Source organism: Stegodyphus dumicola, chromosome 9 (assembly GCF_044657685.1).
Source record: "Stegodyphus dumicola isolate Sdum_Otavi_A_Nest chromosome 9, ASM4465768v1".
NCBI classification, from domain to species: domain Eukaryota; kingdom Metazoa; phylum Arthropoda; class Arachnida; order Araneae; family Eresidae; genus Stegodyphus; species Stegodyphus dumicola.
The window spans coordinates 152,502,556-152,525,139 of record NC_140776.1 but is presented as its reverse complement, the minus strand read 5'-3'; the positions used below and the strand labels follow the sequence as shown (position 1 = coordinate 152,525,139).

At 30.4% G+C, this 22,584-nt stretch overlaps 1 protein-coding gene across 2 annotated transcripts in view; it reads left to right on the top strand.

The window, feature by feature from the left end:
* LOC118195520 (nose resistant to fluoxetine protein 6-like) overlaps positions 1-22,584 on the top strand; it is a 152,505-nt gene that overhangs the window by 78,858 nt on the left and 51,063 nt on the right. For both annotated transcript variants that reach the window (XM_085824252.1, XM_035366846.2), the window contains exons 2-3: positions 39-256; positions 20,932-21,046. In XM_085824252.1, the coding sequence (XP_085680378.1) occupies positions 59-256; positions 20,932-21,046 (313 nt within the window). In that variant the 5' untranslated portion in view covers positions 39-58. The remainder of the gene's footprint in view (positions 1-38; positions 257-20,931; positions 21,047-22,584) is intronic.

The window sequence follows — 22,584 nt, the reverse complement described above, 5'->3', positions numbered from 1 at the left end:
TAATCATGACTCGTGCAATTTTTTTTTTTTTTTTTCAGTGGTTGATGCATCGGCCAAAATGATGAACGGGATTCTAACCGGAACTCTCTCAGCCTTTGGTTCTTTTGACCAGTGCGTGGAGTTAACTGTCCCTAATAGAGGTTTCCGAGGTCAGTACTGCTCCATTGAAGCATGGCCGCCGCTTCCACCAAAACCAAGATTCTATGCTTTGAATCGGAGAATGAAAGCATTTGAAAAGTTTGAAAATGATACTGGGGTAAGGTACAATATTATGTAATATGCTTCACAATATTATATTATATATTATACTTAAAATATTATACATTAATTATTCTGTTTTAATTGAAAGTTCTGTGATGAAATTATTTACTACTCTAACGATTAAGAAACCAAACGGTAGTCCAAATTCTCAGTAGTAAGAGAAATATAATGATAGTAGATTAAGTACCTATAAATCAAAAAGTGTTGGTGTTTATCAGGAAGTAAATGATGCGCTCTTATAGAGGAAGTTTTCAAATTCTTTTGCTTGTTTTCATGACCTTAGCCTCGTATGACGGCTGTTGACATCTGTCGAGAAGCAAATAAACAGATGTCAACAAAAACAAAAGCCTAATAAACAAAGCACAAAAAGCCTTTTGTGCGATGAGTAGCTAAGAACAAATTTTGTTCCTGTTTTACAGAGTTGTTTAAAAACGGGAAGTGGACGAAAAACTGTCTCTATATTAGATTTGGCCGTTCAACAAACCAGAAGATGGCTCTGACATGCTGAGCACTAAGATGTCCAGATTGAACACCATGTGACTAATACGCTTTTCAGATACATCAAGGAAAAAAATACACGAAACATCACGAAAAGAATTTAAAACATTAAATGAAGTTGAAAATATTAGTCGCTTATTCCATACCTTTTGCCATATGATAACACGCTTTCTGAAAAGGTTTTCTAAAATCATTGTTAAAAGAATAGTAATTAAGTTCTTGGCTATTTAATTCAACATTTATTTTATAAAATGAAAACAGAGGTTTCAAAGAAACGAACAGCTAGAAAGACATCATTTACATTTTGTATTTCATTTAATATTACATTTGTCTTTTTTCATGCTTTAAATTATCTTTTGAACTCTCGAAATGCAAAGAACACCAATTACATTCTTGAATATTTAATTCGTAATTTATATTATAAACCTAAAACGATGGTTCCGTAGCAAAAATAAATTGAGAAACATAATCGGAATTACATTTAGTTTTAAATTTATATTTTCTTCCATGGCTCTGGTTACCTTTACCTGCCAAATCTGCATCTAAAACTTCTCTATCATTTTGCATAGTAGTTTAATTTTCTAAGCTAATCTCAAAGCAGTCTAATATCAGCATATTTCTCGTTTCATTAACTATTGCCAGCGGGTAGAAATTTGAAGACATGATAAAGAGACTTGTGCTGTTAGTCAAGGTTTGAAGAAATTGCGCTGAAACGACCTTGAAAGATGAGAAGTTCTGAAGTTTCATTTGCATAGAATCCAATGTGCGTTGACAGATATTTGGCAACATGCCGTGTAGAAATATTTCACGGAATACTCAAGCAACATTCAAATAATAAGGCCGCAACATTCTGGTTTAACGGATAATGCGTTTTTTCTAGTTGTTTGGTATTATCTGAAGGAATTCTTTGAAATTTTAGCGTGCTTTGACTGTGTGAGACAAGTTCAAGGCACACTTATCAAAAATTCAAATCACGACAAAAAGCGGAACTAAAGCGGTGTTTATATCACGACTAAAAGTAGAAAAGGCAGAAAATTATACAATAGTTAGAACGGTAACTTGTTATACCTCGCCTGACTGGGGAACCAGTTTCTTCCGCAGATCTACAAAGACTCAAAACAAAGGCATCCGGAAAATCACAATAAAAGTATGTATATGATAAATGCATTCGTTCACAGAAACCTTGAAATTTACAATATTGCAAAGTAGCTTCACCAATGTAATGAATTTTTTTTATTCAAAACATGCTCTACAATAAATAATTTGGAAGTCATAAATTATATTGTTTTGAATGAAGATTGCTTTACTAGACCGCTTGCTTCCTATTTAGTATTATATGACCAAAATTTCATCACCCACTCTGTAATCCAGATATGTTCCTGTTTTATTAGATTAAGTTCCGGTTTATTAGTTTTAGTTTACATTTATTGCCTCTTGAAACTACCCACTCTATTTTTACAAGTTTCCCAGCAGCGGCAGAACGGTAAAGTCACTGAACACTGGTAGTTTGATCCGAAGTTCGAATCCTAACAAACGGGCTGGCTGCATGGGGTTTTCGCAAGGTGTAGAGTGTATATAAGCCAGCTCTCCTTAGAAAGTCCTCCACAAACGCATCCTTCCCTTCAGGCAGATAGCCGTCGAGTGTTTTCGAAAAAGCAAATAAACCAAACCACTTTTATAATTGCACATTTATGGATTTTTTCTGTAGATGTTATACATTGTAACTCGCATTTAGTCCAGATTTCTTCGTTTAGTTGTAGAGTTATTATGCTTTTTTGAAGAAGGAGACGTGAAAAATGTGCAGTGCACTCGCCGTGACTCGAACTCTGGACCTGTCGAATACGCGTCGAGTATGCTTCTAATCACACCACGAAGGTATGTCGAAAGGAGGGAGAAAACACCTTATATAGTAACTGCAAATATGATTTCAGAGTTAACCCCCATTAACCAGCGTAAAACCGGGAAAGACATTCATTGTTAACTCAAAACTATGTTTCATCAGATAACAGTTAAAATTGTACAGAAAAAAAGGAACAACCTAGATTATAATTAACAGAAAATATATTAACAATTCAAGAGCATTTTTAAGCACTAATTAATTTAATTTGGAAAACAAATGTATGTGGTTATGTAAGTTAACTCAGAATTCAAAACAAAAAAAAAAAAAAAATTGTTTACGATATTCTTGGATTTCGATAGGAATCAATGGGAAACAAAAGCATAATCGTTAGAATATACGTAATTTATTTTTGCTACTTATAAATTCCAGAGTACTTGCCGTTAAATTATTTTCATTAATGGATAAAAGGTTAAAGACAATTCCTAAATGCTCTACCCTCATCTATTATCATTGCTGCTGTTTCACGCATTCTCTTCCGTTTTCCATTTGTTGTAGAAGTTTTGTTTTCTTTCGAAGGTTTTTGACAGTAATTTTTCCATCGTTTTGCAATAAATAAAATTAACCGTTTTTATTAAACAAGGACCGATTTATCCTGCTCCCCTGGTGAATCGGGAATTGACTGCATTTGCTTTCCTCTTTTATAAAATACTGATAGTTAAGTCGGAAGGGAAAAATTGCCGAGGCATAGATCGCTGTTGGTACTCTTTTTCAGTTGTAGAGCGCAGTTTTGTTTTACCCGAGTTTTAGTGCTTTAGTCAACATCTTAGTTAATCTATTATATTTGTGTTTCGATTTAAACCAGAAATGCGACACGCAAAGGAACGGTTGATGCAATTCACAACTTATATTTTGGAGTTACCTCAGTCACAGTGGAAAATGTGCTTCGAAAATTGGTTCAAACGCATGCAAAGTATATTGATCTTCATGGAAAACTGAATATTTTGAAAAACTGAACTTTGATAAAACCAATTTCGATCATAAGCATTCATTGTTTCATTATTAGACCAGAAATATAAATAGCAACCCTCGTACTATGCCTAAAACAACGATGCGCATGCTCAAAAGAACAAAAGTACAAAATGTTTTGCAATAACTTTGGAAATATAGTGAAACTTTCCTAAAATGACCACATATCACATCAAAGGATTTTTGAATTTTTGTTGAGGTTTTATCGCCTTTGAGAAAGTGACTGTCAATAACTGTGATTATCGATTTGCTTTTAATAGCTTTGTTCTATTCTACTCGAGTTAAGGTATAATAATCTTAGAGGATATATATAATTATCAACGCAGATGCTTATTTGGGTTCTTACAAATACTGGTCATTTTGAAAAATAGTCTCAACAAGAAATTTCGCTGTATTTCATGGTAAGTAATTAAGTTATCCAAGGAAAAGTATTTCACTGCAACGTTATCAAAAGCGATTTATTTAGTAAAAACATTTTATAAGAATACCACATATATTCCTTTTGTTAGCATTACAAGAAGTTTTAATATCATATGACCATTTAACAACTATTTAATATCTTATGACCAACAAGTTAACAGAAGTTAATTTGCAGTATTAAATAGAAGGAAAAATCGGCATTAAGTGTATTCTAATAAAAGAAGTACTGCATATGTCCGAATATAACCCTGAGAGGTTTTAGAGTCATTAGGTTTTTTTTTTTTTTTTTTTTTTTTTTTAAGCAAGAGACGTAAAAAATTTGTAGTGTCCTCCCCGGGACTCGAACCCTAGATCTCTAGAATACGCGTTGAGTATGCTTCCAATTAGACTACGAAAAGGAAAGAGAAAATACTTTATAAGGTAAGATTTTATTGCAAAATTCAGCCAAAATTGAAAATCCTTATATAAATCGAATTTAAAATCAGTTTGTAAATTCTGATTTATATACATATGTAAAATATAAAATATTTACCTTTGAAACAATAAATTGACAATAGCCCTTTAACTCCTCTCTTCATTTTAAAAATAACAAAGCAATAATCAAAATCGTAAAAAACAACCTTATATTTAGCGTAGATTATATGCACTATTTTGAGATGAAATGATTTGATAAATTATCTTTTCGTCTTTGGATTCGGTATGTTGACGACACTTTCGCACTTTTTGACGGTTATAAAGAGGATTTATCCGAGATTCTATCTATTATGAATTCAATTGATCCAGCCATCCAATTCACTCTTGAAATTGAATCCAACAATTCCCTCCCCTTCCTCGATATTCTTATAATCCGCAATGAAACCGATTTTAGCACCACTGTGTACCGTAAACCCTTTGCAGTTTGTTTACCACCCCATGCCAAGTCATGCCACCCTGTTAAGCAAAAAATGGCTTCTTTTTACTATTATGTTTTCCGCGCGCTAAAAGTTTGTTCCTCTGAATCTTTGCTTACCAATGAACTTAATTATTTGAGAGCAGTTGCAATTGACCGTGGATTTTCTCCCGTGATTATTGATAAAGCCGTCAAAAAATTTTCAGATTCCCATCAAAGAAGACATTCTACTGTTAGAAATAATATCAATGACCTTGTCGTGCTTCCATTTTATCCTTCTGATAGCTATAAAATTGCACGGATTCTCCAGAAATTCAATTTTCAAGTCGGTTTCTCCCCTATTAATAAAATTCACCCTTCGATTCTAAAAGATTGCGTTTCTGTTTTGAATTCTTGGGGAATTTATAGTATATCATGTCAGTGTGGTTTAAGATATATTGGCCAAACAAAAAGAGTGTTGAAGTTTCGTATCAAGGAACATGAATCTTATGTCAAAAAAGGGGAAATTAACAAGTCTTCAATAGCGTATCATAGCTGGACTTTTAACCATAATTTTGATTTTGGGTCTGCAAAAATCATCCAAAAGGCTTCTTCCATAGGCGAATTGGATTTTCTTGAGGCTTTTCACATTCACAAAGATTTAGAAAGTTTAGTTAATGATTTGAAGTCCAATCCAGTCCTTCCTAATGCCTTTAAAATTCTACTGTCTTAATTCAATTATTTTTGCCGATAGATGGCGTTACCTCCTCACACTTGGTACTACCAGAGGGTATAAAAATCCGTTCAGTGGTTGCTTTCCATTATTTGAAGTTCAGATTTTGAGCGTAATGTGCATTTGCCCCTCGCTCCCTATTTTAACTTCGCTAATATTCCTTTATGCTTGATCAGACAGCCTGGCTCAGTAAAAGTAGGCGGCCAGTGCAACTCTGATTAAAATCTAGTTATAACCACGTGCAGTGCTGATAAGCACCACGTGTTTCTGTGATTCCTATTTTCTTCTTTCTATGTATTTCTTTCTCCTGATGAGGAGGGACCTTTAGCTGCCCTCGAAATCGATTGAGTATTTCATTATACCTACGCTAAATATAAGGTTGTTTTTTACGATTTTGATTGTCACATTAGCGTGTTTCTCTTCTAGTCTAACAAAGCAATAACTTTTTTAAGCAATAACTTTTTCTAACATAAACATTTACTCCTTGTAATTCTGAAAAGAATCGGTCGTTTTGTGTGTTACCTTTATTTATTAAATATCATGTTCTACGTACTAAAACCATAAAATTCAGTTCAACAGCAATATCGCAAAATAATTTTAAAATGAGAATTTCTTTAGAATTTCCAATACACGGTCTCGCGCGCTGGAGATAAAATTTTTTTTTTTTTTTTTCTGTACAACGTTGCCATTGCTCGCTTCGAAATCCTTGAGTTTGTTAATCAAAAATTCGTTAAAGGTTTACAAATATGAAATCGATAATAAAAAAAATTCCAAATTTCAAATTTGGGCTTCCAGATGCCCAGTATATTCGCAGTAGGATTACGTCATTCAAAATTGGATGCTCTAGGTACCATTGTTTTATCACAATGCGAGAAACATACATACATTTATGCAGATTCTTCGTTATTTAATTTCTTCAAATATAATACAGGGTGATAGTATTGGGTGGCAACAGTTTGAAAAGTGAAACGGACATTCAAAGTGATTCGACGCAAAATCGCAACACAAAAACAATAGTCCCTCAGGGACAAAGTCCCTTTGGACTAAAAAAGAAATTTCTATAATTGTGAGCAAAAATATTACTGCCAGTGTAGTAAAAGATTAATGATTCAATTTTCATTTCTCATGTAACACCGGCAACAGAAAACTTTGCATAAGGTAAGCCGAATTCTGAATTTTCTGGAATCCGAATATCGAAACAACGATATAAGAATGAAAAGTTCTGAAAACAAGCATGAAAGAATAAGAAGAGGAAAAAAGCTGATTTATATTAAAATTTTTAACTGAATCAAAATCTGAGATCTGCAACAAATTTAAGAATATAAGGTTTAAAAATATACCTGTATAATATTAATAATATACCTGTCTATTAAGAAGATACAAATGAGTAAAATCCGTAAATGAAGTACATGATTAAAACTTTTGAATCTTGAGGCTTTTTTCTCAGTAATAACAAACTGTAAATTTAAATCTAGTTCACTCTTAAATTATAACACTTGTTTATTCATCTTTCCCTACGGACTTTTAGCTTGTTCATTTTAATTATGGCTAAATACGTGAGGGCTGCCTGGGAGTTAAAGAGGCCTTGGATGACTTTATAAAGAAAACTGGCTTGTGAGTACGTTATAGGTAGAAAAACTTACGAAAGCGTGTCAGACCCATTCGGCGTGATTTGAACTCATTTTCAAATTACCAGAGCTCAGCGGTCTTATCCATTCGGCCACTGGTGGATCCGCTAGCGTTCTTTAGCTCGACAGTCTAGCGCAGACACATCCAAACTGCGGCTCGTTGGTCTTTTAAATGCAGTTCATCTCCTAATAAACAATGGTTTCATTCCAGCTTGAAACAGAAAGCATGACATTCTTCATGCTTTTTCAAGGTTTGGTTTTGCTGTTGTTACCACTCTTACTTGTATGACAAAGGTCAGCAGAAGCTCACGACAATCAGCATGGCAAAGAGTCAAATGCGCTTGTCCGTCGCAAGAGAGAACACTGCGGGGGGGGGGAGGGACAGGTCCGAGAGTCTCTCACCCCTCTTCCCCTACCACAAAACCGTGGAGGTAGGAAGTTAAGTTCCATCTTACTTCCTACCTCCATGGTCATCACGTAGGGATCGCCAGTGTTTCAAAGCAGGGTATGGGGGAAACCGGTTAGGACCACTCCATTTTTCTTCCTACCTCCATGCACAAAACGCTTGAGAGGACTTTCGCCTTGCTGCATATTTAGCATGCTCCCATGCCGCAAAAACACTATACCACCCGGGCAGTTAGGTATGGATTCGAACCCAGGCGGTTCGGTATGGCAGTAACCACTATTCCGGTTGGGATGCTACTTCTTTCAAATCGTTATATGTATTGAAATAATTTCAAAATGTGCCTCCTGTCTAATATTTACTATCATAGAGATACTAATTTTAAAGCAAGCAAGGCAAAAAAGACAAAATTCATTAGCAATACACTAAACTGATGTACCTCAGCGCTTACTAATTAATAAATAGGCTGCAATTTGAATTGACAAAAATAAAACGTATCTCGCCCTCCGATTTGTATTTAACTAAGTGAATGATTTTTGACTAAATACAATTTCTCTGTATTAGTTTTTACGCTAGTTTGTGTGAAAAAAGCAATTTAAAATTTTTTTTCCAAAATATTTTTACGTGAACAATTTGTTTTTAATAATTATAATTTTGAAATGGAATTTTTTTCGCAGATTACTTTTTGTCTTCTTACTTATTTTATACTTTAAAGTAAACGAATAATGAACTTTTATAATCCTTTAACTTATAGTAACTTAAACGTCGGTTCTTGCAGAGTTTGGAATTATAATAAATTTAGATAAGTACAGCACAAATGTCTAATTAACGTTAATTATCTAGCAGCAAGGCTTCTAACCTTGCGCGATCTCCAAACATTAATACTGAGAAGCCAGAAAGAATTTACCAAAGCTAGCGTAGATTACAAATGAGCGGAAACATGAGAGAAGCAGTATTACTAGTAGATAGAAAATGGGGGTTCACCTGCACGCGGTGTGCGGTGTGGGCGTGGTCGATGACGTCACACAGAGGGCGGGACCAAAGGCAACGTCATCACACTAGGAGGCGTGGTCACGAGTGGAGTTGAGGTGTTTTTAGATTGCTGATTGAGTTGTAGACCTCCTGCTTTTCATTTAAAGTTAGTTTTTTTTTTAAATTGGCAACAGGAAATATTTTCTGCATCTTAATTTTGATGATATAGCAATGCTGCCCTCTATTAATGGAAAAGTGAATTATATGTTCTAGAAATATATTTTTTAAGTCTGGTGTTAAAATGATTCAATGCGCGACTCTAAAAACAATGTAAAAGAAACAAATATAAAAAAAAAAAAGACTTTTCTTTAATGATAGTTCATCATGTTATGAAAATGTAACTACAAGATAATTTTTTTTTATTACTCAATTTTATTCTGATTTATTCTGATCCTTTCTAGTTTTTCATGAAACTTTAACTTATTTCTCAGGTTTTCTGTTTCATAATAACATATTCACTTACTGTCATATTTTTTTAATACTTAACGTTTCTAATTTATTTGTAATATTTTATTTAATTTCCACATACTATTTTTTTTTCATACCTTTCATAAATTTCAGAATACCCTGATTTTTAACTTATACGTTATATTTCACAAACGTTCCCGCACGTGCTGTTTATTTGTTACATTACTTAATTTTAGATGCAATTTCACACTTTTTTTAACGTTATAATGTTCAATATATTCTGAATTTTAACTTCATTTACTTTTTTTAAACCATTCTAGTATTCTATACACACTTTAACTTAGCGATATGAAATTGTATTTAAAAAGAAACGTTTATTTTTCGTGATCTTAGTTCTTTTACTAAATTTTCTACAGAATTTCTAATTTCTTTCACGTGTTTAACAATATCTTCCTTACATTACCGAATATTTAAAAAAAAAAAAACTTAAGTCTATAACAGTTAATTGCTTTTCTTACGTTCATGATTTGCCTTCTGTGTTTATATTTCTTAATTCCAGCTTAATTTATTTATTATAATGTTTTTATTTCTATCTCATCACTCGTAATTCCAACATTTTATCCCTTTTTATTCATTTTAACGATATGGATTGTTTTCATTTACTCCATATTCAAATATTTCCTTACAATTTTTATAATACTTGTTTTATTCCTCGATCATAATAGATCATCTACAGGTTTTACTCAGAAATTTCCATTCACAACTTTACAGTTTAATACCATTTATATCTAAATGTATTTCTTTCTCATATAGTTTTATGGTCTTCAAAGTTTCTAACATCATGTTTAGTTTTAAATCCCGATTACCTTTAAGTGTGTTGATAATTTTCATTTTTAATTTTACAACCACGTTCAGTGTTTCATCCACACATACCAAAATATTTCTTACATTTTCTGATATTTAGTCTATGTCATATTTCAGTACTTAAAATGAATTTACACTGCTCACACTATTATTTTTTCATGTTTTAGAGACACTAACTATACTAATTTTACTATTTTTCCTGCACTAATTGCATCTATGTCAGCACTCATGATAAACCAGCAATTGTTTTGCATCACATGCATAAAGAAATTCTTAAAACCAACTTTTTCAATATCGTACTCAAATTATTGTTTTCCAAATGGGAATTACCAGTATTCTTTGGTTTTACTCTGTTACATCTTTTTAAATTTTAACATCTTACTTTTAATTCTAACATACATCTTTTGAACAGTTTTTTCTTTTAATGATAGCCTTACCTTATTTGTTCAAATTAATTCTTTCATTCACCTTCTTCACTACCTTTCAGTACCTTCATAATTCACTATGCAAACGCAATGTCTTTCACTGACATTCTGTTTAATAATACCACAAGTTTCCTTAATTGACAAAAAACGAATTATTTCTCATTTCAAAATAGAACTACTATATTTTTACACAAACATTACCTTTATCCATTCAAGCCACCCCTTAACCTGTAACTGACGTAGCGATAGGAAAGGAGATTCTTATCATATGCTCTTTCGACATTTGAGGTTTCTAGAACTTCTTTGACAAGTATATCAATACCATCAGAAAATATACTTAACACTTTTACCCAGTTTAAAGGCAACATACTGTTATAAGAATGGTTTTAGTTAAATTTATAACACAAATAAACACATTTTGTGCTAAATAGGCATAAACATTTAGATTCAGAATATTTCTTTTTAATCCGATGTAAGACTTGAATTTCATTCATGATACGGATTGTCTCTTGATTTTTTTTGTTTACCTTACACTAATAGAAAATTTTTATTTTACAAGTTCAGCTTTTAACGAAATAGAAATAAAAACTACGATACACCTGGTGTTTTTAAGAAAAGGAACTTTGATATATTTCTGGAAATGTAAATTTTAGAGTTTTTTTCTTTCAATAATGTTGATTTTCATTACCTTACTAATTTCAATAATTCTCTTATTAGCTAATATGAATGAAAGAAGATTGTCAAAAATGTGACACAGTATAATTCTTACGAACATACGTACCTTTACCAGCATACAGATATTACCGATTGAAATGAAGAAAGATACGGATATTTTACTCCAATCTACATTAAATTAAAAAAATATTTAAACTTTCATACATTCCAAAGAATAAACGAAAACTCAATAGATATTGTCATGTTTGTATATATGAGATAAAAGTTTTATGAATGGTATTTAAAGTAATGCTTAGAACTTCATGAAAGCGAACATTCACTATGTTAATACGCATATCATCAGTTATTTACATTAATCAATGTAATATTAATCATTACATGTACTATATGCATATATATTTAAAGTTTAATTGTCTTACAATTGAATAATTAACTATTGAGAGAAAGAGGTTCATATCTTACACTATTTAATTCACATGGAACAAATTTTTCCATCAACCACATTGAACCAAGTTTATTAAATTCGCCAAAGCTCTTTTATTTCTGCATTTTCACACTCACGGCACATTTTAAATGTAACTATTGATTACCATTTCAAACACCGATATCATAACTCAGTGTAAAACTACATCATAACTCATTTTTTCCCTACTAAATACAATTTTATATATTCAAGAAGTACATCTAAGACATGATCATTTTCTATGTTCTAGCAAATCGATTCAATTGTGAACATACTATTAAGACTTGCGATTTTAGAAGACTTGCATGTATTAACGATGTCAACGTTTCTTCGTTTTTATAAGATTCACATCAAATCATGTCGCATTCGAATGTGGTGTAAGATATCACTTTTTCTTTTAAACACTTGTAAACAATGGATGCAACAATTTATAAGAAGAGAAGTATCATGCTGTTTCAAAACATCATCATCAGCATATTTCTGTTTCTTTTGACACCGCCAAAATAAAAAAAAAAAAAAAAAAAAAAAAAAAAAAGAAAAGGTTCGTGAGATTTTCTTCAAATTCTGTTTTACTTGAAAAAATGTCCGAACATTCAATACGATGTAAAGATTCATATTGTTTTAAATTCTTATGCTCACTAAATATTTTTTATCACGATTTACTCTTAAAAGTAACTTTATAAGTTTTCATATCCTTTTTACATGAAAAGAACTTGTGATTATTCACTACAAAATTCTAAGACGAGAAGCTTCGCGACTTTTCAAACTACAAACTTAAATTTCTTAGGACATACACTACATCTGATGTTTCTTTCATGAGATTTCAAATATCTTCAGATTACTCGTATTCAAGAAACCTTACAAATATATCACATAAGTTCAGCGAATAATCGCTTCATAAACTCTTAAATTTTCAACACGAGTGAATCACTTGAAGCATATACTGTACTGTAAACATACAATACTTAAAAAAGTGTTATAAAAAATAAAAATACATTCATTTCACCAAGAAGCTTTTCTATTTAAATACATTTATTTATTTCCAAAGAATAGGTTTCTGTATTATACATAAAATATACTTAGAATTTTCTTTCATTAGTTAATATCAAATTAACAACAATATCTATTTACTGATATTTGATATACATGTTTGCTTTAAAATTAAAACTAAAATTTCAATATATTTCTATTAAAAAAACATAAGGAAAAAAAAATACTCATAACATCAACCAAAGACAGAAATTTAAATAGAATAGCTGTACTTATATTAGTGCATTTTTATAATCTTCATAACATTTCGATTCAAAAAACTTATTAAAAAATAAATGAAACATTTTTTTCTGCCTTAAAGAATCTCTTATATTTTTAAAATTAATACATAAAAATATATCTTCTCCTATATATTTAATTCTATCCTCAACACTTATTATTATGCAATCATGTCTTGTTTGTGAAGGATGATTTACAATACAACCTTCGCATTTAAATAGTTTTTTAATCACTGAATTTAATTCAGTTTTGATAGAGTTTATGAGTTCTTTAAAACGTTCATCATCATCACTTACCATATCCGAACAATTGTTTTTACATTTGATTTGCAACAGTAAAATAATTTCAAAAATACTTTTATATAAAGTATTAGATACATCAGGAATAATTTCTTTCAATTTTTTTAAAATATCACAGTTTACTTTTAGGTATGTAGGTTTTAGTTTAAAAGAATTTTCATCTTGTTTAAAAACTTGTTGAAAAATACACTCACCTTCTTTGTTGAAAACTACCAACTCATTATTGCAAATGATGCTGGCAGTCGTATAGACAAGATTAAATTCATATATTTTTGAGGAAAATTCTTGCCATGTTGCAGGAGTTATAACAACACCGCGTGTAGTAGGGTATAATATTTTACTTTGTTCCACACATTCACGTAGATGAATGTTCATTCTGTTTTCAAACTGATTTATGGACACAAAATATCCCCAACCAAGAGTCCACTGCGCAATCAACTTCGAACTTTCTATTTTCTGTTCTCGATTATTCGGCATGAAGATATTTTCAGGAACAGACTTCATATAGTGGGCAAACCAGTCATCCTCTGGAAGTTCATCCTCATTATCTTCCAAGCGTCGTTTTTTAATTTTCGAAATTTTTATGTTTCGGAATGTGATACTAATTCTAGGATCTTTAACGTCAGGTTGAGAGGGTATTCCGTGCATCCAAAATTGATTCGTTGGGGGTTTCATTACAAGGAGTGTTCCATGAGTTAAGTCAACGCTTCGAGATGTGAAATTTCGCCTGGTAAATACCATTTCACGTTTTGCACCTAAACTGATGATAGGTATATCATTTTCAGGTTCGAGACTAGTTTCATTGTCTTTATGCGTTGAAATTTTCGCCACTCCGTCAGGATAATAGTTCAATAAAGCAAAATTATATTTTTTGCCAGTTATCGTTTCAACATAATCTTTTACATTTAGAAGAGTTTGAGTCCATGGTTCTGCACAAATGCTCGTTCCAGAGAATTCGTAACTAAGTCCTTCATCACCAAAACCGAGTACTTTTCTTCGTGGAATATACTGAGTCCCATTAATTTCAAAACTAATATTTTTAAAATCATAATTTGATAGTTCATCTAGCAAAATATCAGCTTCATTTCGTGAATAAAATTCTTCGTATAATTCCACATTTAACTCTGTATCACATATATTCCTCATATTCGCTTCTGAATCTAACGACAATTCTGAATGATATAGAAATACGTAGCATTCTTAAATAGCAAAAATTATCTAAAACATACATTAACGAAATGATTTCATCAACACTTATCGTAATACATTCTTGTCATGTCTTGTTTGTGAAGCCAGTCTTTCCGGCGTCATATGTGTAAAACTAATCATGATAGGATAGTGGGAAAGAGTTATAGTGTCCTAATGTTGTTATTCTGAACCTCAATATTACATATATGCATAAGGAGAATCGTAAAAGCATCATCCACTTATCATGATAGAGTAATGGAAAATTTCTAAAACTCTGATAATCATACGCGAAAGAATGTATTATCTTAAGGTTGTTGTTGCTATTCCAAGTTTGACAATACATACAGAAGTGAAGGAAGACCCTTGATAAGTGCTGCACGTTATCATGATAACGTGAAGTCTACAGCTACTTAGTTACGAATTCTCTGGAACGAGCATTTGTGCAGAACCATGGACTCAAACTCTTCTAAATGTAAAAGATTATGTTGAAACGATAACTGGCAAAAAATATAATTTTGCTTTATTGAACTATTATCCTGACGGAGTGGCGAAAATTTCAACGCATAAAGACAATGAAACTAGTCTCGAACCTGAAAATGATATACCTATCATCAGTTTAGGTGCAAAACGTGAAATGGTATTTACCAGGCGAAATTTCACATCTCGAAGCGTTGACTTAACTCATGGAACACTCCTTGTAATGAAACCCCCAACGAATCAATTTTGGATGCACGGAATACCCTCTCAACCTGACGTTAAAGATCCTAGAATTAGTATCACATTCCGAAACATAAAAATTTCGAAAATTAAAAAACGACGCTTGGAAGATAATGAGGATGAACTTCCAGAGGATGACTGGTTTGCCCACTATATGAAGTCTGTTCCTGAAAATATCTTCATGCCGAATAATCGAGAACAGAAAATAGAAAGTTCGAAGTTGATTGCGCAGTGGACTCTTGGTTGGGGATATTTTGTGTCCATAAATCAGTTTGAAAACAGAATGAACATTCATCTACGTGAATGTGTGGAACAAAGTAAAATATTATACCCTACTACACGCGGTGTTGTTATAACTCCTGCAACATGGCAAGAATTTTCCTCAAAAATATATGAATTTAATCTTGTCTATACGACTGCCAGCATCATTTGCAATAATGAGTTGGTAGTTTTCAACAAAGAAGGTGAGTGTATTTTTCAACAAGTTTTTAAACAAGATGAAAATTCTTTTAAACTAAAACCTACATACCTAAAAGTAAACTGTGATATTTTAAAAAAATTGAAAGAAATTATTCCTGATGTATCTAATACTTTATATAAAAGTATTTTTGAAATTATTTTACTGTTGCAAATCAAATGTAAAAACAATTGTTCGGATATGGTAAGTGATGATGATGAACGTTTTAAAGAACTCATAAACTCTATCAAAACTGAATTAAATTCAGTGATTAAAAAACTATTTAAATGCGAAGGTTGTATTGTAAATCATCCTTCACAAACAAGACATGATTGCATAATAATAAGTGTTGAGGATAGAATTAAATATATAGGAGAAGATATATTTTTATGTATTAATTTTAAAAATATAAGAGATTCTTTAAGGCAGAAAAAAATGTTTCATTTATTTTTTAATAAGTTTTTTGAATCGAAATGTTATGAAGATTATAAAAATGCACTAATATAAGTACAGCTATTCTATTTAAATTTCTGTCTTTGGTTGATGTTATGAGTATTTTTTTTTCCTTATGTTTTTTTAATAGAAATATATTGAAATTTTAGTTTTAATTTTAAAGCAAACATGTATATCAAATATCAGTAAATAGATATTGTTGTTAATTTGATATTAACTAATGAAAGAAAATTCTAAGTATATTTTATGTATAATACAGAAACCTATTCTTTGGAAATAAATAAATGTATTTAAATAGAAAAGCTTCTTGGTGAAATGAATGTATTTTTATTTTTTATAACACTTTTTTAAGTATTGTATGTTTACAGTACAGTATATGCTTCAAGTGATTCACTCGTGTTGAAAATTTAAGAGTTTATGAAGCGATTATTCGCTGAACTTATGTGATATATTTGTAAGGTTTCTTGAATACGAGTAATCTGAAGATATTTGAAATCTCATGAAAGAAACATCAGATGTAGTGTATGTCCTAAGAAATTTAAGTTTGTAGTTTGAAAAGTCGCGAAGCTTCTCGTCTTAGAATTTTGTAGTGAATAATCACAAGTTCTTTTCATGTAAAAAGGATATGAAAACTTATAAAGTTACTTTTAAGAGTAAATCGTGATAAAAAATATTTAGTGAGCATAAGAATTTAAAACAATATGAATCTTTACATCGTATTGAATGTTCGGACATTTTTTCAAGTAAAACAGAATTTGAAGAAAATCTCACGAACCTTTTCTTTTTTTTTTTTTTTTTTTTTTTTTTTTTTATTTTGGCGGTGTCAAAAGAAACAGAAATATGCTGATGATGATGTTTTGAAACAGCATGATACTTCTCTTCTTATAAATTGTTGCATCCATTGTTTACAAGTGTTTAAAAGAAAAAGTGATATCTTACACCACATTCGAATGCGACATGATTTGATGTGAATCTTATAAAAACGAAGAAACGTTGACATCGTTAATACATGCAAGTCTTCTAAAATCGCAAGTCTTAATAGTATGTTCACAATTGAATCGATTTGCTAGAACACAGAAAATGATCATGTCTTAGATGTACTTCTTGAATATATAAAATTGTATTTAGTAGGGAAAAAATGAGTTATGATGTAGTTTTACACTGAGTTATGATATCGGTGTTTGAAATGGTAATCAATAGTTACATTTAAAATGTGCCGTGAGTGTGAAAATGCAGAAATAAAAGAGCTTTGGCGAATTTAATAAACTTGGTTCAATGTGGTTGATGGAAAAATTTGTTCCATGTGAATTAAATAGTGTAAGATATGAACCTCTTTCTCTCAATAGTTAATTATTCAATTGTAAGACAATTAAACTTTAAATATATATGCATATAGTACATGTAATGATTAATATTACATTGATTAATGTAAATAACTGATGATATGCGTATTAACATAGTGAATGTTCGCTTTCATGAAGTTCTAAGCATTACTTTAAATACCATTCATAAAACTTTTATCTCATATATACAAACATGACAATATCTATTGAGTTTTCGTTTATTCTTTGGAATGTATGAAAGTTTAAATATTTTTTTAATTTAATGTAGATTGGAGTAAAATATCCGTATCTTTCTTCATTTCAATCGGTAATATCTGTATGCTGGTAAAGGTACGTATGTTCGTAAGAATTATACTGTGTCACATTTTTGACAATCTTCTTTCATTCATATTAGCTAATAAGAGAATTATTGAAATTAGTAAGGTAATGAAAATCAACATTATTGAAAGAAAAAAACTCTAAAATTTACATTTCCAGAAATATATCAAAGTTCCTTTTCTTAAAAACACCAGGTGTATCGTAGTTTTTATTTCTATTTCGTTAAAAGCTGAACTTGTAAAATAAAAATTTTCTATTAGTGTAAGGTAAACAAAAAAAATCAAGAGACAATCCGTATCATGAATGAAATTCAAGTCTTACATCGGATTAAAAAGAAATATTCTGAATCTAAATGTTTATGCCTATTTAGCACAAAATGTGTTTATTTGTGTTATAAATTTAACTAAAACCATTCTTATAACAGTATGTTGCCTTTAAACTGGGTAAAAGTGTTAAGTATATTTTCTGATGGTATTGATATACTTGTCAAAGAAGTTCTAGAAACCTCAAATGTCGAAAGAGCATATGATAAGAATCTCCTTTCCTATCGCTACGTCAGTTACAGGTTAAGGGGTGGCTTGAATGGATAAAGGTAATGTTTGTGTAAAAATATAGTAGTTCTATTTTGAAATGAGAAATAATTCGTTTTTTGTCAATTAAGGAAACTTGTGGTATTATTAAACAGAATGTCAGTGAAAGACATTGCGTTTGCATAGTGAATTATGAAGGTACTGAAAGGTAGTGAAGAAGGTGAATGAAAGAATTAATTTGAACAAATAAGGTAAGGCTATCATTAAAAGAAAAAACTGTTCAAAAGATGTATGTTAGAATTAAAAGTAAGATGTTAAAATTTAAAAAGATGTAACAGAGTAAAACCAAAGAATACTGGTAATTCCCATTTGGAAAACAATAATTTGAGTACGATATTGAAAAAGTTGGTTTTAAGAATTTCTTTATGCATGTGATGCAAAACAATTGCTGGTTTATCATGAGTGCTGACATAGATGCAATTAGTGCAGGAAAAATAGTAAAATTAGTATAGTTAGTGTCTCTAAAACATGAAAAAATAATAGTGTGAGCAGTGTAAATTCATTTTAAGTACTGAAATATGACATAGACTAAATATCAGAAAATGTAAGAAATATTTTGGTATGTGTGGATGAAACACTGAACGTGGTTGTAAAATTAAAAATGAAAATTATCAACACACTTAAAGGTAATCGGGATTTAAAACTAAACATGATGTTAGAAACTTTGAAGACCATAAAACTATATGAGAAAGAAATACATTTAGATATAAATGGTATTAAACTGTAAAGTTGTGAATGGAAATTTCTGAGTAAAACCTGTAGATGATCTATTATGATCGAGGAATAAAACAAGTATTATAAAAATTGTAAGGAAATATTTGAATATGGAGTAAATGAAAACAATCCATATCGTTAAAATGAATAAAAAGGGATAAAATGTTGGAATTACGAGTGATGAGATAGAAATAAAAACATTATAATAAATAAATTAAGCTGGAATTAAGAAATATAAACACAGAAGGCAAATCATGAACGTAAGAAAAGCAATTAACTGTTATAGACTTAAGTTTTTTTTTTTTTAAATATTCGGTAATGTAAGGAAGATATTGTTAAACACGTGAAAGAAATTAGAAATTCTGTAGAAAATTTAGTAAAAGAACTAAGATCACGAAAAATAAACGTTTCTTTTTAAATACAATTTCATATCGCTAAGTTAAAGTGTGTATAGAATACTAGAATGGTTTAAAAAAAGTAAATGAAGTTAAAATTCAGAATATATTGAACATTATAACGTTAAAAAAAGTGTGAAATTGCATCTAAAATTAAGTAATGTAACAAATAAACAGCACGTGCGGGAACGTTTGTGAAATATAACGTATAAGTTAAAAATCAGGGTATTCTGAAATTTATGAAAGGTATGAAAAAAAAATAGTATGTGGAAATTAAATAAAATATTACAAATAAATTAGAAACGTTAAGTATTAAAAAAATATGACAGTAAGTGAATATGTTATTATGAAACAGAAAACCTGAGAAATAAGTTAAAGTTTCATGAAAAACTAGAAAGGATCAGAATAAATCAGAATAAAATTGAGTAATAAAAAAAAATTATCTTGTAGTTACATTTTCATAACATGATGAACTATCATTAAAGAAAAGTCTTTTTTTTTTTATATTTGTTTCTTTTACATTGTTTTTAGAGTCGCGCATTGAATCATTTTAACACCAGACTTAAAAAATATATTTCTAGAACATATAATTCACTTTTCCATTAATAGAGGGCAGCATTGCTATATCATCAAAATTAAGATGCAGAAAATATTTCCTGTTGCCAATTTAAAAAAAAAACTAACTTTAAATGAAAAGCAGGAGGTCTACAACTCAATCAGCAATCTAAAAACACCTCAACTCCACTCGTGACCACGCCTCCTAGTGTGATGACGTTGCCTTTGGTCCCGCCCTCTGTGTGACGTCATCGACCACGCCCACACCGCACACCGCGTGCAGGTGAACCCCCATTTTCTATCTGCTGTTACTAGTTACCTTACCAAACTCTTTATAATTCATATTTTCGCTCAGTATTTAAAAACTATCTAATTTGCATTTCTGGTGAGGCTGACAGAAGCAATATAAAGATTGGACAGATTTAACGTAAAAACAATATCTTATTTAACATAAAAATATTATCAAATTTCAGTTGAAATCTTAAATATTTTTAAATAACCTTTTAAAATTTATGAATTTTTAAGTAATCTATTAAAATAAAATATGTCGACGAAAGAATAAAAATAAATGTAAAAATCATCATGGACATCTGAAGTCCTTCTAGAAAACTAAAGGCTTATAACTGAACTAAAGGTCTATAACTAAACTAAAGATCTATATAAGAGCTGAAGGTCTCGGTGAAGTAATGTTAGTGATCTACGCGAAGTTTTGAATTAAAAAGTATCTATTGGTTTTATCTGGAATCTCTTTCAAGTTTCCTCAAATACCTCGAATCTCTTTCAAGATTCCTCAAGTATAGCGAATCATTTTTAAGATTTGAGGTATTTGAGGATACGAATGTGCCATCTCTAGTGATAGTTGCTATTATTATTACATAAAAGAATTTAAAATTGCATACGGAAATATTGAAGGCTTTATTTTTGATAAGGACTGGGTTTTGTTTAATTAATGCCTTTATTCACTGTACTAAAATAAAATATTTTTAACAGCAAAATTTATCACACATTTCAGAATTTAAATTTCTGTAATTTTTTAAAAATAGTGATCATTATTGTATCATACAAATTATGACTTTTTGTTATTTTCAGGTAATGGGCGAATTTACGAAATACGTACAGCTGTTTTATTTGTTTCCATTAAGAATTGGTGTTTGCGTACCTTCCGCTTGTTCTACGTCTGATGTATTTAATGTATCCACTTTCGGTAAGATTAGCTTATCACACTGATCATTATAAGCTTTAGAATTGTAACAATATTTAGAATTAATATATTTTATTGATATATATGTTAAATGTTAGAATGCGTAGTACTATAGCTCTGCCCATAGTTGAATTTAAATCTTTTCTGAATGTTAAGAGTACGAATTTATTACAATATTGTTAAAAACAGTTACGAAAATGCGCTTATTAGTTAACCAAAAGCTTACGTAGATACTATAAACTGTACAGCAACTGTTTAATATTTTACCCTCAATAAACATACTTATGATAGAATATTATGTAGGTGTTTTTATAATACTGTATGACAATATTAAACAAAATTTATTCTAAAAAGTATTACTCATTTAGTTTCAAGTTTCGGCTCATCGTCATAAATTCATTATATAGAGTGTTCATAAAAGTCCGTACATGGACATCATTTTCGCAACTGTTGGTCATAGACACATAATTTTGATTACAACAAAAAATTGCCTTAGCAAATAGTCGTTCATTTTTGTTTTGACGTTGAAAAGGTATGTATGCAATACATGGATCAGCCTTCGTTTTTTTCAAGGAATTCAGTAGTACATTTCGGAGTATGCGTTTTTGCTTTGTCTTAATGACGTTTCTCTTTGAAAACCTCTGAGATAATGAGATGGAATTTCTTATGTAGATATCAAATGTAAAGTTTTCTCTTGATATTATGTTGGGTTGATTTTAAAATTTTTTCTCCACCCTTATTTTTAATTTCTCATTGTAAGGGAAACTCGTGGCAGTTATAACTTACCACTTACTGAAACATTCTTTGCATTAACCGAACAAATACCTCTTACTGAAACATTCTTTGCATTAACCGAACAAATACCCCTTACTGAAACATTCTTTGCATTAACCGAACAAATACCCCTTACTGAAACATTCTTTGCATTAACCGAACAAATACCCCTTACTGAAACATTCCTTGCATTAACCGAACAATGTTTGCCCATATTTGTTCTCTTTGTTTTCGATAATAAATGGAACTTTTTTGTTGATTTCATTTAGGTAAACCCAAGCTTCATAAAGAGTCACAATACATATCCATTTATATATTACTAAATAATTTTCACAGAGGGTTCCACAAATTGTTCTAAGTTGAGCCTCATGCCAAAAGTTGGTGAATATTATGTTTTTCAGACTATTTACGTTGTAAATATTTGCTTGTTATTTTATTTATTGTTGCTACAGATGTATTTAAAGACTTTGGAATTGATTTCTGCGTCGGCGAATTTTCTCTTGATATCGAAGAGTTAACTTTAGAACTATTAAAAAGAATACATATCTTTTTCGGGTATTTCTTTAGAGTCTTCTTTCCATGCGGAAGTAAGGACATATGGTTTTTCCCTTTCCGATTAATAATTTTGCTAATTTTGGATTTAAAAATTTTAATGCCATGCATTTTAAAATGTTTATGAATTACTGAATAGGAATATTTCTTTTCAGAAAGCACAAACTATATCTTTTAATCCACATCATGTTTACATGCGACATTTTAAAAGAAGA